The sequence below is a fragment of the Lynx rufus genome, unplaced genomic scaffold, assembly GCF_022079265.1.
Source record: "Lynx rufus isolate CCGP_SWC_20201006 ecotype Redwood Valley unplaced genomic scaffold, mLynRuf1.p SCAF_17, whole genome shotgun sequence".
NCBI lineage: Eukaryota > Metazoa > Chordata > Mammalia > Carnivora > Felidae > Lynx > Lynx rufus.
The window spans coordinates 24070724-24085934 of record NW_025814831.1 but is presented as its reverse complement, the minus strand read 5'-3'; the positions used below and the strand labels follow the sequence as shown (position 1 = coordinate 24085934).

Here is a 15211-nt window from a genome sequence, read left to right as displayed (position 1 = left end):
GCCAAGGGGCTAGATGGGATCACCCCCAAAATTAAAGCAGCCCAGGGCCAAGCCTGGGGCCAGCCAAAAGGCTGAGAAATAGAGGAGGAAATGAGGAGGAATCTTGGGCTAGTCAAGCTATTAGAACAAAATATTTCAGACAGGGCTTTCATTTTTCTGACTGGCACACAGGTGACTCTTTATGTTGATAAAATAAGTATTTATATTACCAACTGTCTTGAACTTTAATAGTATTCCAAGGACATAATCATTTGCAAATAATGAGCTATATGCATATATTAGCCCTACAAATCTACATGGAGGCAAGGCTAAGAGCAGGAGAGCAGTTGCTGAGTTCATGGCTTTGAGCCCTATTTATACGCTCTTTCTCATTGGTGCACTTCATAAATATATTGGCTCTTAATTAAAGAAACTAGTGCCAGCAAGGATAGCTTTTTTGAATTCCACCCACTTCACAAAGCAGAGATCCAAGTGTTGCAAGCTGTTCTATTTTTATAGTTTAATTCAACACATGTGCACCTATGGTGTGTCCTGCTCGATGCTAGACAGATTAAGAAACACAAAATAAGCCTACAGATTCAGCTTGTGAATCAGGGAACTTTTAATATCCTGAGTGAAGAAAGGCTTACTTAGACTAATACCTGATTAACATTAAAACAAAATGAAAATAGTGATTCCTCAAAGTTTCTTAATTGAGTTTTCCTTTTGTGTGTCTTACTGTATTAACACTTTTGGGAGGAAGGAAGTAAAATACTACCTTGACCCTCTGTTCCCTCACATCCTCATCTTACCCTCCAATTCTGATGTCTATTAAGATATGTGTCTCCAAGGGATTTAAGGGAGTGAAGAGCAAGTGACTTGACTCAAGTCACCTGGTTTGCTAGGGGACAAGAGCTCACTTCCAGGTCTGTGCTCCTGCCACTAAATAAATATGTTCTTATGAAAATGTATCTAAATAAGAGCACTTCAGCAGGTAATTCTAACCCACACAAAGGGTAAAATAATTATAAAATTACATGCAGAAATAATAAAACTTCACCATTAAAGATGAACTATTCATGCTTTAGGAACTTAGCATTATCGGAGGGGTAGAGACATGGGTTCAATAGAAGTAGTAACAATGGCTGTTTGGGTTAAGGTTTTGGATTGAGGTTATTTGTTTGATGCTGAAGTAGATGTTCCAGCATCTGATTTCAACTTTCAGGGACTCAGCCTCCTCTGTTGAATATGAAACCCGAATTTTACAGCTGATGCTATGGTGCCAGCTTTGAAAACAACAGTAGCAAACATTTGAAAAGCCCTTTAGAATTTATAAGCACTTTCACATTCAAATTCTCATTAGTCATACAAACTTACCCTGTGAGGTGGGTTAATTGACCAGACATCACAATCTCCCTATTACATCTGAGGAAACTTACTCAGGGAAGTTAACTGATTTGTTCAATGTCTCAACAAACTAATACAGTGGTCAGTACATCCAAGACTGGGACTTAGGCCTCCTGACCCTAACATCTGTATCCCATATATTACATTCCAGGCACAAGGCAAGCCATGGTGGTGAAGCATGATTTTAATGCCTTTATAGAAGCTGTAGCCTAGTGTCAGGGTAAAAAAAAATGAACAATTGAATATATTAACTAATTTACTCCTTAATTAGTTCATTCAATAAATGATTGGTGATTAGTATCCTGGTTGGTAGGCAAATAAAGATAAAAAAAGTCCACACTTGTGCTAAAGTTCTTATAGTCTTGTTGAGATTAAGAGGAAAACAAGTTGAATGCGATGGAGTGTTGGAGTCAGTAGAAATCTGTGCAGCACACAGTAGGTTCACAAAGAAGAATGGAGGTGATAGGACTGAATTAAGGTGCAAGTTAAGGGTTATGTGAATGTAGGGAAAGAAGTCATTAAGTTAATGTCCTTCCACATCTAAATGTTCTATCTTAGCAGTTTTTAAAACGTAATACTAGTCTTTGTGATGTTTTATCCATTCTCATCTACTTAAGTATGAAAAATTACTCTAAATCAGGCAAGCAGATCATTAATATAGAAATACAGTTCTGAGTATTGAGCTTGATGGTGTCCTGGACTCCCTTTTCCATTATGGAGGCTTAATTTTTCTGTCTCTCCCTTTCCACTATAATAATGTGTGGAAACTGAGTTTGGGAACAGATAGTAAAAAAAACTTTTTACTGGGGGCATTTTTGTTCACCATTAAAAAGAAAATACTAAACTTTTTATCTAGAAATAAATACCATGTATGAAGCAGGCTTCTTCACCCCTTCCTTGAGCATCACTCATGTCTTGAGGAAGAGGTTGTGAGAAGTCCGAGTATATGCAGGACTCATTTTATGACACAGGTGACAGCCATCCCCACCTTCCTGGATTCCATATCCATTCTCAGAGTCTCCATTTTTATTCTAGTCCAAACCATGATTCAGAACTGAGCCATTGGTTCTCCCAGAAGAATCCCTCCCTTCTTGTGGACATATAAAATAGCAATCAGTGAAATGTTTTTGTATCTTTCAAAGGAGGGACAGATGAGGATATTTACCTGATATACCTAATGCAAAAAAAAACCTTGAAATCCTCAGGAAGTATTTGTTCTCCAAACTTCTCTCTTAGCCCACCCTACTTGTAATGTTTCAAGTCTTTCCCTGGAATTGCACTCAGATTCCCAAGAAGGTTTCCTTTTTTCCTTCCTTTCTCCACTGTTTTCCCTCAGAAACTTAAAATATTTACAGTTATACAAAGTAGTTCATTTGGGCCTCCTCTTGGACCTCACTTGTACACACTGAAGACAATGTCCCTTAGACAGCAGGATCCACTCTCCCAAAAAGGTGGGTCTGTAGCTTGAGTTACCTGATCATGTCTTTTGAATGTGTCAAGCCCAACTCGAGACAGTTTAGAAAACAATTTTTTTTAACAAGTGCATTCCCTAAGGTGAATCCTGACCAATGTAATTCTGTCTTATTGCATTTGATGTTTTTAAAAGTTTGACTTTACATTTAGACAGGTTATTTGGACATGGTGGGATACAAATGGTTGCATCAAAATATGCTGTTTCAGGTCAAATTATTGTATTATTTGTTCTCAATAGCAAGCATCATTCTAAAGCATTCTTAACACTCACCATGTAGAGGCATAGGTGGAGAACCATGTAGTTATTGATAATAAAACCTAACATACATAGCTAATGAAAGATTAAAATAAACCTGGGACATAATTATGAGCTACTAGCAATATTACTTTGTATCTTACATTAAAAATCAAACAAGCTTTGTGTATGTAACTGATGGCTGACTTATAAGCATGTATGTGCCCTATATTCAGGCTGTGTTGGCTTCATTTGAAACTATGGCTTCCATGGGTTTAAAAAATACATATTTTATTTGCAAAGTGACAACCCCAAATTTTACTATGTTCAACTGTTTAAACCGGTGATTTCCAGAATGTTAATGGTGTCCTACTTGTATGAGTTTTAAAAAAAGCTATTTTGAAATAGGTAAATTACCCAAATTATGATAGATCTTCTCAAAACACCTCTTGACACCTCTTGTTATCCAGGAGTATGTATATACTGGAAGTGTCTTATTCTTTATGTCTTGTACTTAGTCCAGTATGTTTCACACTTTAAAAAGTTGCCTACGGGCACCTGGGTTCCTTAGTTGGTTGAACATCTGACTCTTGATCTCAGCTCAGGTCTTGTTCTCAGGGTTGTGAGTTCAAGCCCCACATTGGGCTCCACTCTGGGTGTGGAGCCTACTTTAAAAAAAATTGCCTATGAAACAAAAAACAGCCTATCTGAATATTATCAAAACCAACTTTGTTGTAAAGAAGTCACTTGATACCTTGTGAGGCCATATGAGCATTTGTAGAGTCTTCTTATACAATACAATTCATTGTTAAAAGTATAAGTATTCAAAAAAATCAGTGCACCAAGGGTTTTTCTCTTCCTATATTATTGGGATGTTTTTTCCCTCCTTCTGCAACCTCCCAGCCATCCTTTGTGAAGTTCCTACTATAATGATTAACATTATTAAACCAGAGACTAAAAATCTTGGTACGGACTGACCCATGGGGACACGTTATTATACTTATTTTAAAATAAAATAATAAAAGGGGCGTCTCATAGGGGGCAAAAGTCTAACTCATCCTCACAATTTATTCCTTTTCGTGAAAGTCACCCAGCAAAGTTCTCAGGAGTGACTAAGATTGTGTCAGAACCAGGTGCTCTCAAGTGTCTCACCTTTGTGGTTTGCCGACCTGGGTTTCCCAGTCCTTGGTTGGACATTAATATTCTCATAGGGATATAGTATTGACTATAACTCTCAGGATCTCTTCCAGTAGAGGCCGAGGCCATTTCTAAAAACTCCTTCCACGCACATACACACACACACACACACACACACACACACCACCTACTCAAACACTCTCCCTTCTCCTTGCCCCTCACCTTCCTCCTCTCCCTCTCTCTTTTCCATCTTTCTCAATAGAGATTGAATGGAACATCTGTTTCCCACATGATCTCTAGAAGACTGGAGATAGTATAGTTTCCCCCAATGCAGTTTGAATATACCCTGCTCATTTCCTATCTATTCTGTACTCTACAGATACTGACACTGTGCTGCTGTGTTCTTCAGAGAGGGTGTGAGCCTGATAAACGGAATAGCATGCGTGGAATACACACACACACACACACACACACACACACGCACGGATGCTATCCCATTTATCAGGCTCATTTTATGAACACTCTATTGTCACCGATGGTACCCCAGCAATGTGGCAAAACCCAAGAAAATCATATGGAACACTGCAATTATATCCTCTCTATGACTTACAAAATATGCCTTGTAGGTCTGTGAATGAATATGGGATAAGCTTTCTAGAACAGAACCCATGAACCCATGTATATTTTTTATTTCACTTCCTATCACTACAGTCTCCACTTCAGCCCCCAACATGCATATACATAGGCACATGCTTTCCTTCTCCTAATTGGTAGGAAGCCTTGGGATGCCCTTTGCCCCTACTGGAAAGGCATGAAACTAAGTCTAGTACTTTCCTCCCACCCCCAAATCAGTTTTGTCTTGCTGACCTCTCCCCAACCCCAGCTTGCTGTTCTGTTTTTCTATTTTCCCTAAATGCAACTTACTTTAAGCATGTATTAACTTGATTAACATTCCTACAGTTAAAGGCTAATAGAAGATTACCCATTTGTCAGTCTTAGCCACTTTCTTCTCTTTCAAATGTCTACTTATGACGTACATCCAGACTGCACGCCCTTTTTATTTTTTTTAAAGAAGCGAACCAAAAAAATTTTTTTTAAAAAATGCAAAATTCATTTTTAAAGGAAATGCAAAATTTGTTTTTAATTTTGGCTATCACCAAAAGGGGAATCAACAAGCCAGAAAACAAAAAGCAAAAAGCAAAAAAAAAAGTGTCCCCTGACTGCTCTGTCTGTGCCTCCTCAGCGTGTGCATCTGGTTGTTCATCTCTGAAAGTCTGTGAAATCCTTTTTCCTTTAAACTTTTTTGTTCTTTTCTCCCTTTTTGTTTGGGAATTAAGTGCTTTTTGTATTATATCTATCTATATATATATATCAATATGTTTCTTTTGATTGCTAGATCTTTAACTTTAGATTTGGTTTTATCCAAAATTATGAGAAAAAAGTTATGAATTGTTTTCTGCAATTTTCCCCCACTCCCTCTTTAAATGTGGAACAACTTCAGCCGCAGAATCCCCACATCCACATCTCTCAAATTAGTGCCTTCTCATTGGGAATCCCATGCACCCATGGGTGGCAGGGAGAACGTGGATGATGTCATACAGACAGAACCATTTCTCTATAAGGAAGTGACTAGTAACCCAGCAAGTGGGCTCCTTGTACACTTTTGCCTCTCCATCACCTCTGCTAGTCTCCAACCCTCTCCCCTAACTCTAGATGGGGCTGTGTGGCTGCCGGTGAAGTTGTTCAACTTGAATGCATAAATCTAGTCTTCTTGTTTTTGCTTTTAATCTTTTGGTCATTATTATTAGTATTATTATTTTATGTATTTTGGCGACTTTTAGTAGGAAAAAAAGTTTAACTGTTTTTATTATTTGAAACTCTTTAATGAAACTGTAATGATTTTTGGAGTAATTGCATGTTGAAGAAGTTGCAGCTTAGGGTGTGTGAGATTGTGTTAGAGTTCTGTTCTTTATTTCTGTAGATGGGCATGTGTAGGCTCATTTGTTTTTGTATATTGCCCATCCCTTCCTTACAGCCAGAAGCTCTAATGCAGCTAGATCACTCCGTGCCGCCCTTACATGGACATGGCGACTCACTTACACTTTCACCCCCATCATCTTCATCTCTTGTGTCGTACACTCATAAATACGACCCTGCCCTCTCTGCATCCCTCCTCCCCACACTTCCCTTCCCTTAGCATTGTTCAAATTTATGTGCTGCCATCCATCCCCTTAAATCTAAAACTTGTCAAAAAGACAAAAATATTTAAAAGATAAATATATATCTGAGAACCTATAACAGTGCAGAAGTTCATTCAAAACCCTCCAGATTCAGAGAATTTTTTAAAGGCAAATTATAAAAGTAAACAGGTTTTTTTTAATTTTTTAAATCACTGCAATCGGAATTATTTCAAATTCAAAATCGATGCCCTCCCAAGCCCCTCAGAGAAAAACTTTGTTAAAGTGCAGATTTTTTTTTCTTTTCATGTTATGTGGTGTGGATGTATGTGTTGTTGCCTCCCTGTATCATCCTCTGTTGTAAATTATTATATTTGAAAAATTAGACATTTTGCTCAAAAGTTTTTTAAGAAATGACAACAAAAAAGCAAGTTACAAGAATGTGGCAATCCTATTTGTCCAAGAGCATTCTTACACAACTTTCTTTTGTAAATTTTTCTTTCATGCCAAAAAACATGCGGGCAATTTGTTGATGTAAGTTGACTATAAATTAATATGGTATGCTTTTTTCATTTAAGTTATTTTATCTATATGGAAATGACTGCTTTCTTTGTTTTCCAAAAATAGCCTCCTCTTTTTTTTTTTTAATTTGCTTTTACTTTTTTTTCCCCCTGCCCTTATACTGTGAATGCCTTGTGAATGTTATTTGCTCTCCTTTCCTCTAGTTTACTTTGGCTTTGATGTTAGTTTTATTTTCTACTATATGCTTTTGAAGACAGTATTAAATATTTTATTTCATTTGTGCCTATCTGCTTAATTTTCACTGTTATGTTTGTGCTGAATTGCTTCTAATGATCAATGTGAACTCTACTGTTCATAGAAGGGGTGGGTAAGTTGTTCTCATCATCCAAAGGAAGCCTAGCCTCTTTGCCTGAACCAACTTTAAAGCCTTGAGAATAATGATATGCTCTACAGTGGGATGTTAAATTGGTTACAGCCTATGGGAGGCCTGTACCCCCAGAAGAAAAGAAGTTAACGCCAAGTATTATCAGTGGTAATACATCCTAATTTAACTCCTTAGAAAGCATTCAGGGAAATCAGTCCTTTATTGTATTTTCCTTCAGCAAAGGGAAATTAAGGTGCTCTCAAGTGACAATAGTAGAGTTTGGTTATCCAGGATTTTGCCACCACCATCACTGCAGACTCCAAAATTGATTTTATTGAGAATGAAGGCATCAAGAATCCCAGGTGTCTAGGGTATTATCCTGTGATAATGATGGCTTTCAATGTATAGAATTAACTACTGGTGAAAACAAACACTCATATACAGAGAGCACACAATTCTGTCTCTCCTTCTCCCTCCCTGCATCCCTCCCAGCTTCTCCCTCCTCTCTCCCTCCCTCTCTTCCTTCCTCCCAGCCTGTTTCTCTCCCCCTCAGTCTTTCCCTCCCTGTGTCCCTCCCTGCCTCTTTCTTTTTCTTCTTACCTCCTTCCTTGTCCCTCTCTCTCTCCCTCCCTTCCTCCTTTTCTCCCTCTCCCTCCCAGCATCTTTTCCTCTTCCCTCCCTCCCTTCCTGCCTCTTTCTCTCTCCCCCTCTGGCCCATTCTCTCCCTGCCTCTCTCCCACTCCCTCCCTGTTTCCCTCCCTGCCTCTTTCTCTATCTCCCTCCCTCCTTTCTTGCCCCCTCTCTCTCCCTCCCCTCCAACGTCTCTCTCTCTCTCTCTCTCTCTCTCTCTCTCTCTTTCTCTCTGCTCCCCCTCCTCTTTTCCCTTTCATTTAATAGTTGCTATTTCTCTCCTGGATTTAATCAAGTAAACTTTAAAAGGATCCTAAGATCCTACCGAGAAGAAACATGATAATTTTAACATCTAAAGTTTTATTTAGGAAATCTTTCAGGTAGGTAAGTACTGCCATTTTGTGTGACCTTAGAGGTGAAAATACCCCCTGAGGTTAAAGGTATTTGGATTAATGTTGCCTTATGCACTTTGGGAAAGATAAGATGGATAGGTAAGGAGTGCTATACCAGGAGCACTTGGGTGGATCTGTTGGTTAACTGTACAACTCAATTTTGGCTCAAGTCATGATCCCAAGGTTCATTTGGTGGGACTGAACCCCTCATAGGGCTCTGTACTGCTCTGTCTGCTTGGGAGTCTCTCTCTCCCTCTCTCTCTACCCCTCCCCTACTCATGTTCTTACTCTCTCATTCTCTTTCAAAATAAACATTTTAAGAAAAAAGAAGGGCTGTATCATTTTTAAATAAACAGATTACTTGTTTCACTTTAATTTCAGATATAGTGTTATCTGAAACTGTTACAGAAATATCCGACTGAATGGTGGGTAATAGATGTATTTCTAACACAGAAGCTTTAATGAATGGGCTTTCTCTGCCTCAGTTTATATGATTTTATATTTCATGTGCTGGATGATATTTTGGGTTTAAAACTAAGAACTTCCTAAATGGGGTGTTATTTTATCTAATAGAATTTATTTTTGTTGAGGAAGCTATCCATTGGTCAATTTAATAAAGGGTTAATCGTTTTTTTTAAATACAAGCTTTTTGAATTAGTAGTTCATTCTTCAAAGCTGCATTTAAAATAGCCACAATAACCTAGATCCTATATTATTATATTTGTACCCTAGCATGAGGCTACTACATTAAAAAAATGATAAGAAAGTGATCAATGATGTATAGGCCCAAAATGTTAATAGAAATAATACTATTAACTGGCATTTTGAAGTAACAATGGATTCTATGCTAAATACTTAGTATGCATATAATTAACATTAACATGCATTATTATTCACACTGGTGTTTGAGATAGGCGTGTTATTATTTACATTTTACAGAGAGTTTAAGAAATTTCACTGAACTCACATGGCTAGTAAACCACAGAGCTCTGATGTTAACCTGAGTATGAGTGGCTCTAGAGACGAAGCCCTTAATCAATAAGGAAATGAAAAATTCTACTTGGCATGCCTTATTTTACAATGTATAATGATATCCAGGGCCTTTGTCTCATCTTACCTGGGCATATGTTGAAAAATCGAATCTGTAGCCTTCAGAATCAAATCCATTTCAGACAAACTAGGGGGAAAAAATGCCCCACCTCAAGATTCTCGTCTTACTAAAATGTAAGTTAAGCGCCTTTGAGCCCCTTGAGTTTTTCTGGAGCCTTCTCCCCTGGTACTTGCCATGTTTGTCCATGGCAATTTTTCCTGAAAGTGGAGAAGAAGTTCATGATTACAGACTTCAGGATCTTTATGTGCTACAAGTACACAATGCTTTGGCACCAAGTAATTAAGTGAATGTCATTCAACAACTAATTTATGGGGGAAAAGGATGATTTTTCCATATTACATGACTATATCTCAGTAGTGAATTAGAAACATGCAAATAAGAGATGAGGTAAAGAACCTAAATATAAATAAAATAAATTCAAGGAATTGGAGCATGGTGTCCTCTCTCAGTCTGGCTCTTTAGTGTCATTGTTTTGGTATTTTTGTGACTTCTCAGACTTGAATGTCTCCAGAGAGGAAAAGGTTGGAGCCACATTGAAATTTCATGCTGCCCTTGTTTTTTCAGATGACCCACTACATTCACTATCACCTGCGAAATTCTCACAGTTCAGAAGAGTTCTATTAAATTTTTAATACACTGTCTTTTTCGATGGCAGAGAGCCCCTTTTGCTGGATATCAGCCCTAGACACATGAATTATATATCTATAAATACACTCATAAAGCAAAAAAGCAGGGCAGCCTTCAGGGCTAAAATAGACCTTTTATATCCCTAGTGATCTCTCTAGTTTAAAGAAAAGCACAACCCTGTCAAAAACGGGTATATATTCCTGATTTAAAATGCTAAGGTTAAGGAATAAAGATAGTTCTTATTCCAAGCCAAAGACAAATTCTGGGGAGGGAACAGAAAATTAGGGTGTTGATGGCCTACAGGGTGTCTGTCCCTCTGCCTGTAACCCCTTATGATTTTAGGCTTGCTGCTTCTATGAATATGAATCTTTATAAGCATAGACATCTGGTAGATCACTGACTCCATAGTCTTTGGACATTGGGGAAAAAAAACATAGCTGCTCCAACATTTCTGAGGACAATCACTTTGGATTAAAACAAACATAACATCTTAAATAGCTTCCTACAGTCTAAGTTATTTCTGTTAAGGATCTAATCATGGAAAAATACATCCCTCATCTCAAAGGATGTGTGCCCTCATATTCCCTAGGACACTATATAATCATCCTAAATCTTAAAGATGGAATTTGATATTAAAGTAGATTATACACCCTCACACACCTGTCCCAGGCACCTTGCACTATTCTCTGAAATTTTCCACCTATTTTTTACTCCAATTTCCATTTGTAACAACAATTCCTGCATCCCAGTTGACTTTCTTTTAAGCTGAAGACACTCTTCCGATTTTCTTGAGAGGGCAGGAAAGGGGGTGGATTATGAAAGCTTCTATTCTCCCACTGGAATTGGGGCTCACATTTCCCTGACAGGGGGCATCATTTATCATTTTCTACCACTGCTGCCGGGATTAATAACAAAATGGCAAAACTGAAGATTAGTAATTTGGACACATTCTTTTGTTTAAACTCTAAAATAGCATACCTAACATTTTTGGTTTGGAAATAAGCTCTTATCATTTCACTTAGGGGCTCATCAACCTTTTAGAAGCTCTTTATAAATCAGCGAGCTTTAGGACTCTCCTTCCACTTCATTATGAAAGTGATGGTTTTCAGTTATTTTTTTTAACACGAGAAAGATTAAAAGGTGTTGAATTGAGAAGTGAATAGCAAAAGAAAGTGGGGGCGATTCAACTGCAGAGTGAGCAATTTGTAGATTTTGTAGATTTTCTACAACAAAGATACTGCAGAAGCTTTAGATTGAAAAAAAGGGGTGGGGGGGAAGGAGGCAAATTTAAGACTGCAGTTGGGTGTCACAGATGGTACACTAAAATTGCAAATGAATGCCACTCTGTAATCATGAAGACAGTAATCTTAATCTCACTTAAAGGGACACCAGCACACTACTTAACAATTTGCCTTTATATTTAAGTTATCCATACCAGGCTTTTGCCTTTCAACACATCGGCTATTCCTGATCCTTTATCCCAGTTTCCTCTCTGCTTAATATATGTGGAGTGGATTTTTTATCATTTCCCTAAGGAACAAATACTGTCAGTATTTGTGCCAGTAAAGAGCACATGTGCTAAACCTTTGTTCTAGGTGGGATGGGTAAAAAATCCTGTCTTGTTCTCTGAAGGAAAGTAAAATCATCCCTGAGTAATCTCTAGGGAACCTTCAAACAGATTGCATGGGCCATCTCATCTCTCTTCTCATTGCCTTCTCTTTTCTACTTACACACTGCCTTCTTCCATGGGTCACCTTAAATATAACACTTGCCACCCCCACCCTACTAGAAGAATAAGGAGAGAAACTCAGGGTTAGTTTTAGTACTGGCTTACCTTTAGGGAACTGTGCTCCAAATCCCATTTATAAAACCTAGAAAAAGTTGTAAATTATGCATTAAATCAGTTGCAAGATCTATGAATTATATATAGTCACAATGTAAAAAAAAAAAAAAAAAAAAAAAAAGGCATGCTGGTCCGGTAAAGCAAGTCTGATGACGAATCTGCAAAGATCATTTTACTCAATAGTTTGAAACACCAAGCACTGGAAGAGAAGTTTGGGGTTAGAGCATAACCCAAAACATCATCCTGAAATTCTCAGAAAGGTTGTTTTATTTTGCTACATATGGTATCATCAGGTAGGACAGAGATGATTATCCCTCCCAAATACACATCATGTACATTATTGCCACCCTCCCCCACCTCAGTTTCTCTCTGTATAACACAATGTTATTGGCTAAATATGGAGGAAGTAAAGCTTCTGAAATGGGTACAAATGGTTCTTCTCAGGTGCTTTGAAGGTATGCAATAGCTTTCCTCTCAGAAGGCCCTTCTCTTTAGCACACCTGAAATCTGGACAGTTTACATGCAGCAGTTCTAACTGAGGCACAGGGAAATGTTTAAAGACACATGGATGGAAAGCTAAGCAGGAGAGTTCTTATTTGTGAGTCCATCTTTATAGGAAGAACCTGGGAAACACCGTGTAAACTAAAGACTTGTGCACTTAGAACTTGTGATATTATCACATGTCTGGCTTTGTCACCAATAAGGGGTACCTCAGCAAAAGTCACATCTGATAACAGGCGTTCACACCAACCATCCCATCAGGGCAGTTGCTATGGAGGGCAGAACAGACAAGAACATTGTACCTGGCTGAGAGCTTAATGACCCAGCTCAGAAAGAAGCCGTCAACAATATCATATTAGCAACTCAACTGTCTAACTGAAACAGGGAAACATCATGCCCTCCCGGCTAGTGTTTTTTTTAAAACAACAATACATTTTGGAAATAAATTCAATGAGGAGACATGAACTGTAACTTCTGGAGATTCTTTCTCTGTTTGAAAAATAACATTGTAAAGAGACACAGAAGACCTTGATTATCTTGCTTACATACATGAGTAATAAACTTGGCCCTACAATTAAGTAAGCACCACAGAATATTTGTGGTCCCCATGATTTGAAGGCACTCTGATTTAGTGAACTATTCTGCACTGTCTTTCCTGACCTAGTCCACATGTTTATAAATGCAATAACTAGGGTCTGTGGGTAAACCAATTTATTTTTCCCATTTTGGATAAGAATCGCTGATTTAAAAAACTCACTTTGCTATCTCTACATCTCTGAATCTAAATTTCCAGTAAATCATGGGTATCTAGTCAGGGTATTTAAAAAATCTAGTGTTGAGCTCAGCATATATTGCATACAGCATAAAAGCAATGCATAAACATAATGTGAGACCAAGGCAAGGTGAGTTGTCATTTAATAGGGCAATTTCTACAAAAGATAGAATGAGTTTGTTAGATGAATATTTTAACCTCTTATGAGTTCCCTTTACTTAGCATATAGTAAATGTACACTGAATTTGATAAATGTTAAATAAAAGGTAGTAGCTTAAAATACTAAAGACAAGGTCTTTTACATTCCTTGATCTTGATCTCTGGGACCTGGAGAATATGTCATACTCATCCTCATGGGAGCAAATACATAGAAACCCAAAAAGAGAACAAAGAAATGCTAGGGTTCATAAATTAGTCACATGCATGTGCATGTACGCATGTATATACACACACACACACACATACACACACAGTTTTGCTAGCCTGTCAGTTTTTGCAATAGAATGATTGAATGCCATTATCCTGTAAGCAGATCCTGGAATCAGCGTATTTGAATTCTATCTAAATAATTACTTGAGAGTATCTTAAAAACCTAAGAATTTCAGACTTCGGTGGCAAGAGGCATATAATGGGCTCTAAATCAGCTTAGAATGGTTAGTCTACAATAAGAAAGGAGTGGACATAGGTCCACATAGGTCATTCTATGATAATCTGTGATACCTAATCAATCAAAAACAGTCACTGAGAATGACTATGGATCGTATCTACAAATATACTAATTCTGTTTTTCTTTTTCTTTTCAATCCCAGGAGGTGAATTAGTTATCCCTCTTCTTGTAGAAGACCCTTTAGCTACCCCTCCTATTGCTACTCGTGCACCTTCCATTACACTCCCCCCTACCTTTCGCCCCCTCCTCACCATTATTGAGACCACCAAAGATTCCCTGTCCATGACCTCTGAGGCGGGGTTACCTTGCTTGTCGGACCAAGGCAGCGATGGTTGTGATGATGATGGCTTGGTGATATCTGGGTATGGCTCAGGGGAAACCTTTGACTCTAACCTGCCCCCTACTGATGATGAAGATTTTTACACCACCTTCTCCTTGGTAACAGATAAGAGTCTTTCCACTTCAATCTTCGAAGGTGGCTACAAAGCACATGCGCCCAAGTGGGAATCCAAGGACTTTAGACCTAACAAAGTCTCCGAAACTAGTAGGACTACTACCACATCTTTGTCCCCTGAGCTGATCCGCTTCACAGCTTCCTCCTCGTCTGGGATGGTGCCCAAATTGCCAGCTGGCAAAATGAATAACCGTGATCTCAAACCCCAGCCTGATATAGTCTTGCTTCCGTTGCCCACTGCCTATGAGCTAGACAGCACCAAACTGAAGAGCCCACTAATTACTTCCCCCATGTTCCGTAATGTGCCCACAGCAAACCCCACGGAGCCGGGAGTCAGACGGGTTCCGGGGGCCTCAGAGGTGATCCGGGAGTCGAGCAGTACAACAGGGATGGTCGTCGGCATTGTGGCTGCTGCCGCCCTCTGCATCTTGATCCTCCTGTACGCCATGTACAAGTACAGGAACAGGGACGAGGGGTCCTATCAAGTGGACGAGACGCGGAACTACATCAGCAACTCGGCCCAGAGCAACGGCACGCTCATCAAGGAGAAGCAGCAGAGCTCGAAGAGCGGCCACAAGAAACAGAAAAACAAGGACAAGGAGTATTATGTGTAAAAACGACACCGCCAATCATTAAGTGAATTTATGACACAGAATTATTTCTATAGAAATCTATAAATACTTGGAAAACGAGGTTTCACAGATGTCAGAACTGTTACAACTATGAGATGGGGTGTACCATGACCATGGTGGGGAAAACCATTTTTAAAAAAAGGACACACACAAAGATGTACCTAAAACGTTCAGCCATGGCTGCTTTGATTCAGTCATCGCTCGGAGACAGAACATTCTTTCTGCCCTGCTGTATCATAAAGCACACACTTTGCGCTCTGGAGCAACCAGATGGCTCCCCCACTTTCG

General features: G+C 38.7%; 1 protein-coding gene across 8 annotated transcripts in view; it reads left to right on the top strand.

Annotated features, from left to right (window-relative positions):
• Positions 1–14905, top strand: part of NRXN3 (neurexin 3) — a 1502570-nt gene extending 1487665 nt beyond the window's left edge. For 5 of the 8 annotated variants that reach the window (XM_047079785.1, XM_047079784.1, XM_047079789.1 and 2 more), the window contains one exon: positions 14604–14905. In XM_047079785.1, coding sequence (XP_046935741.1) covers positions 14604–14905 — 302 coding nt within the window. Of the gene's footprint in view, positions 1–13979 lie in introns of all 8 variants that reach the window. The other 3 variants (XM_047079783.1, XM_047079782.1, XM_047079786.1) reach the window with 2 other exon arrangements.
• Positions 14906–15211: the final 306 nt, after the last annotated feature.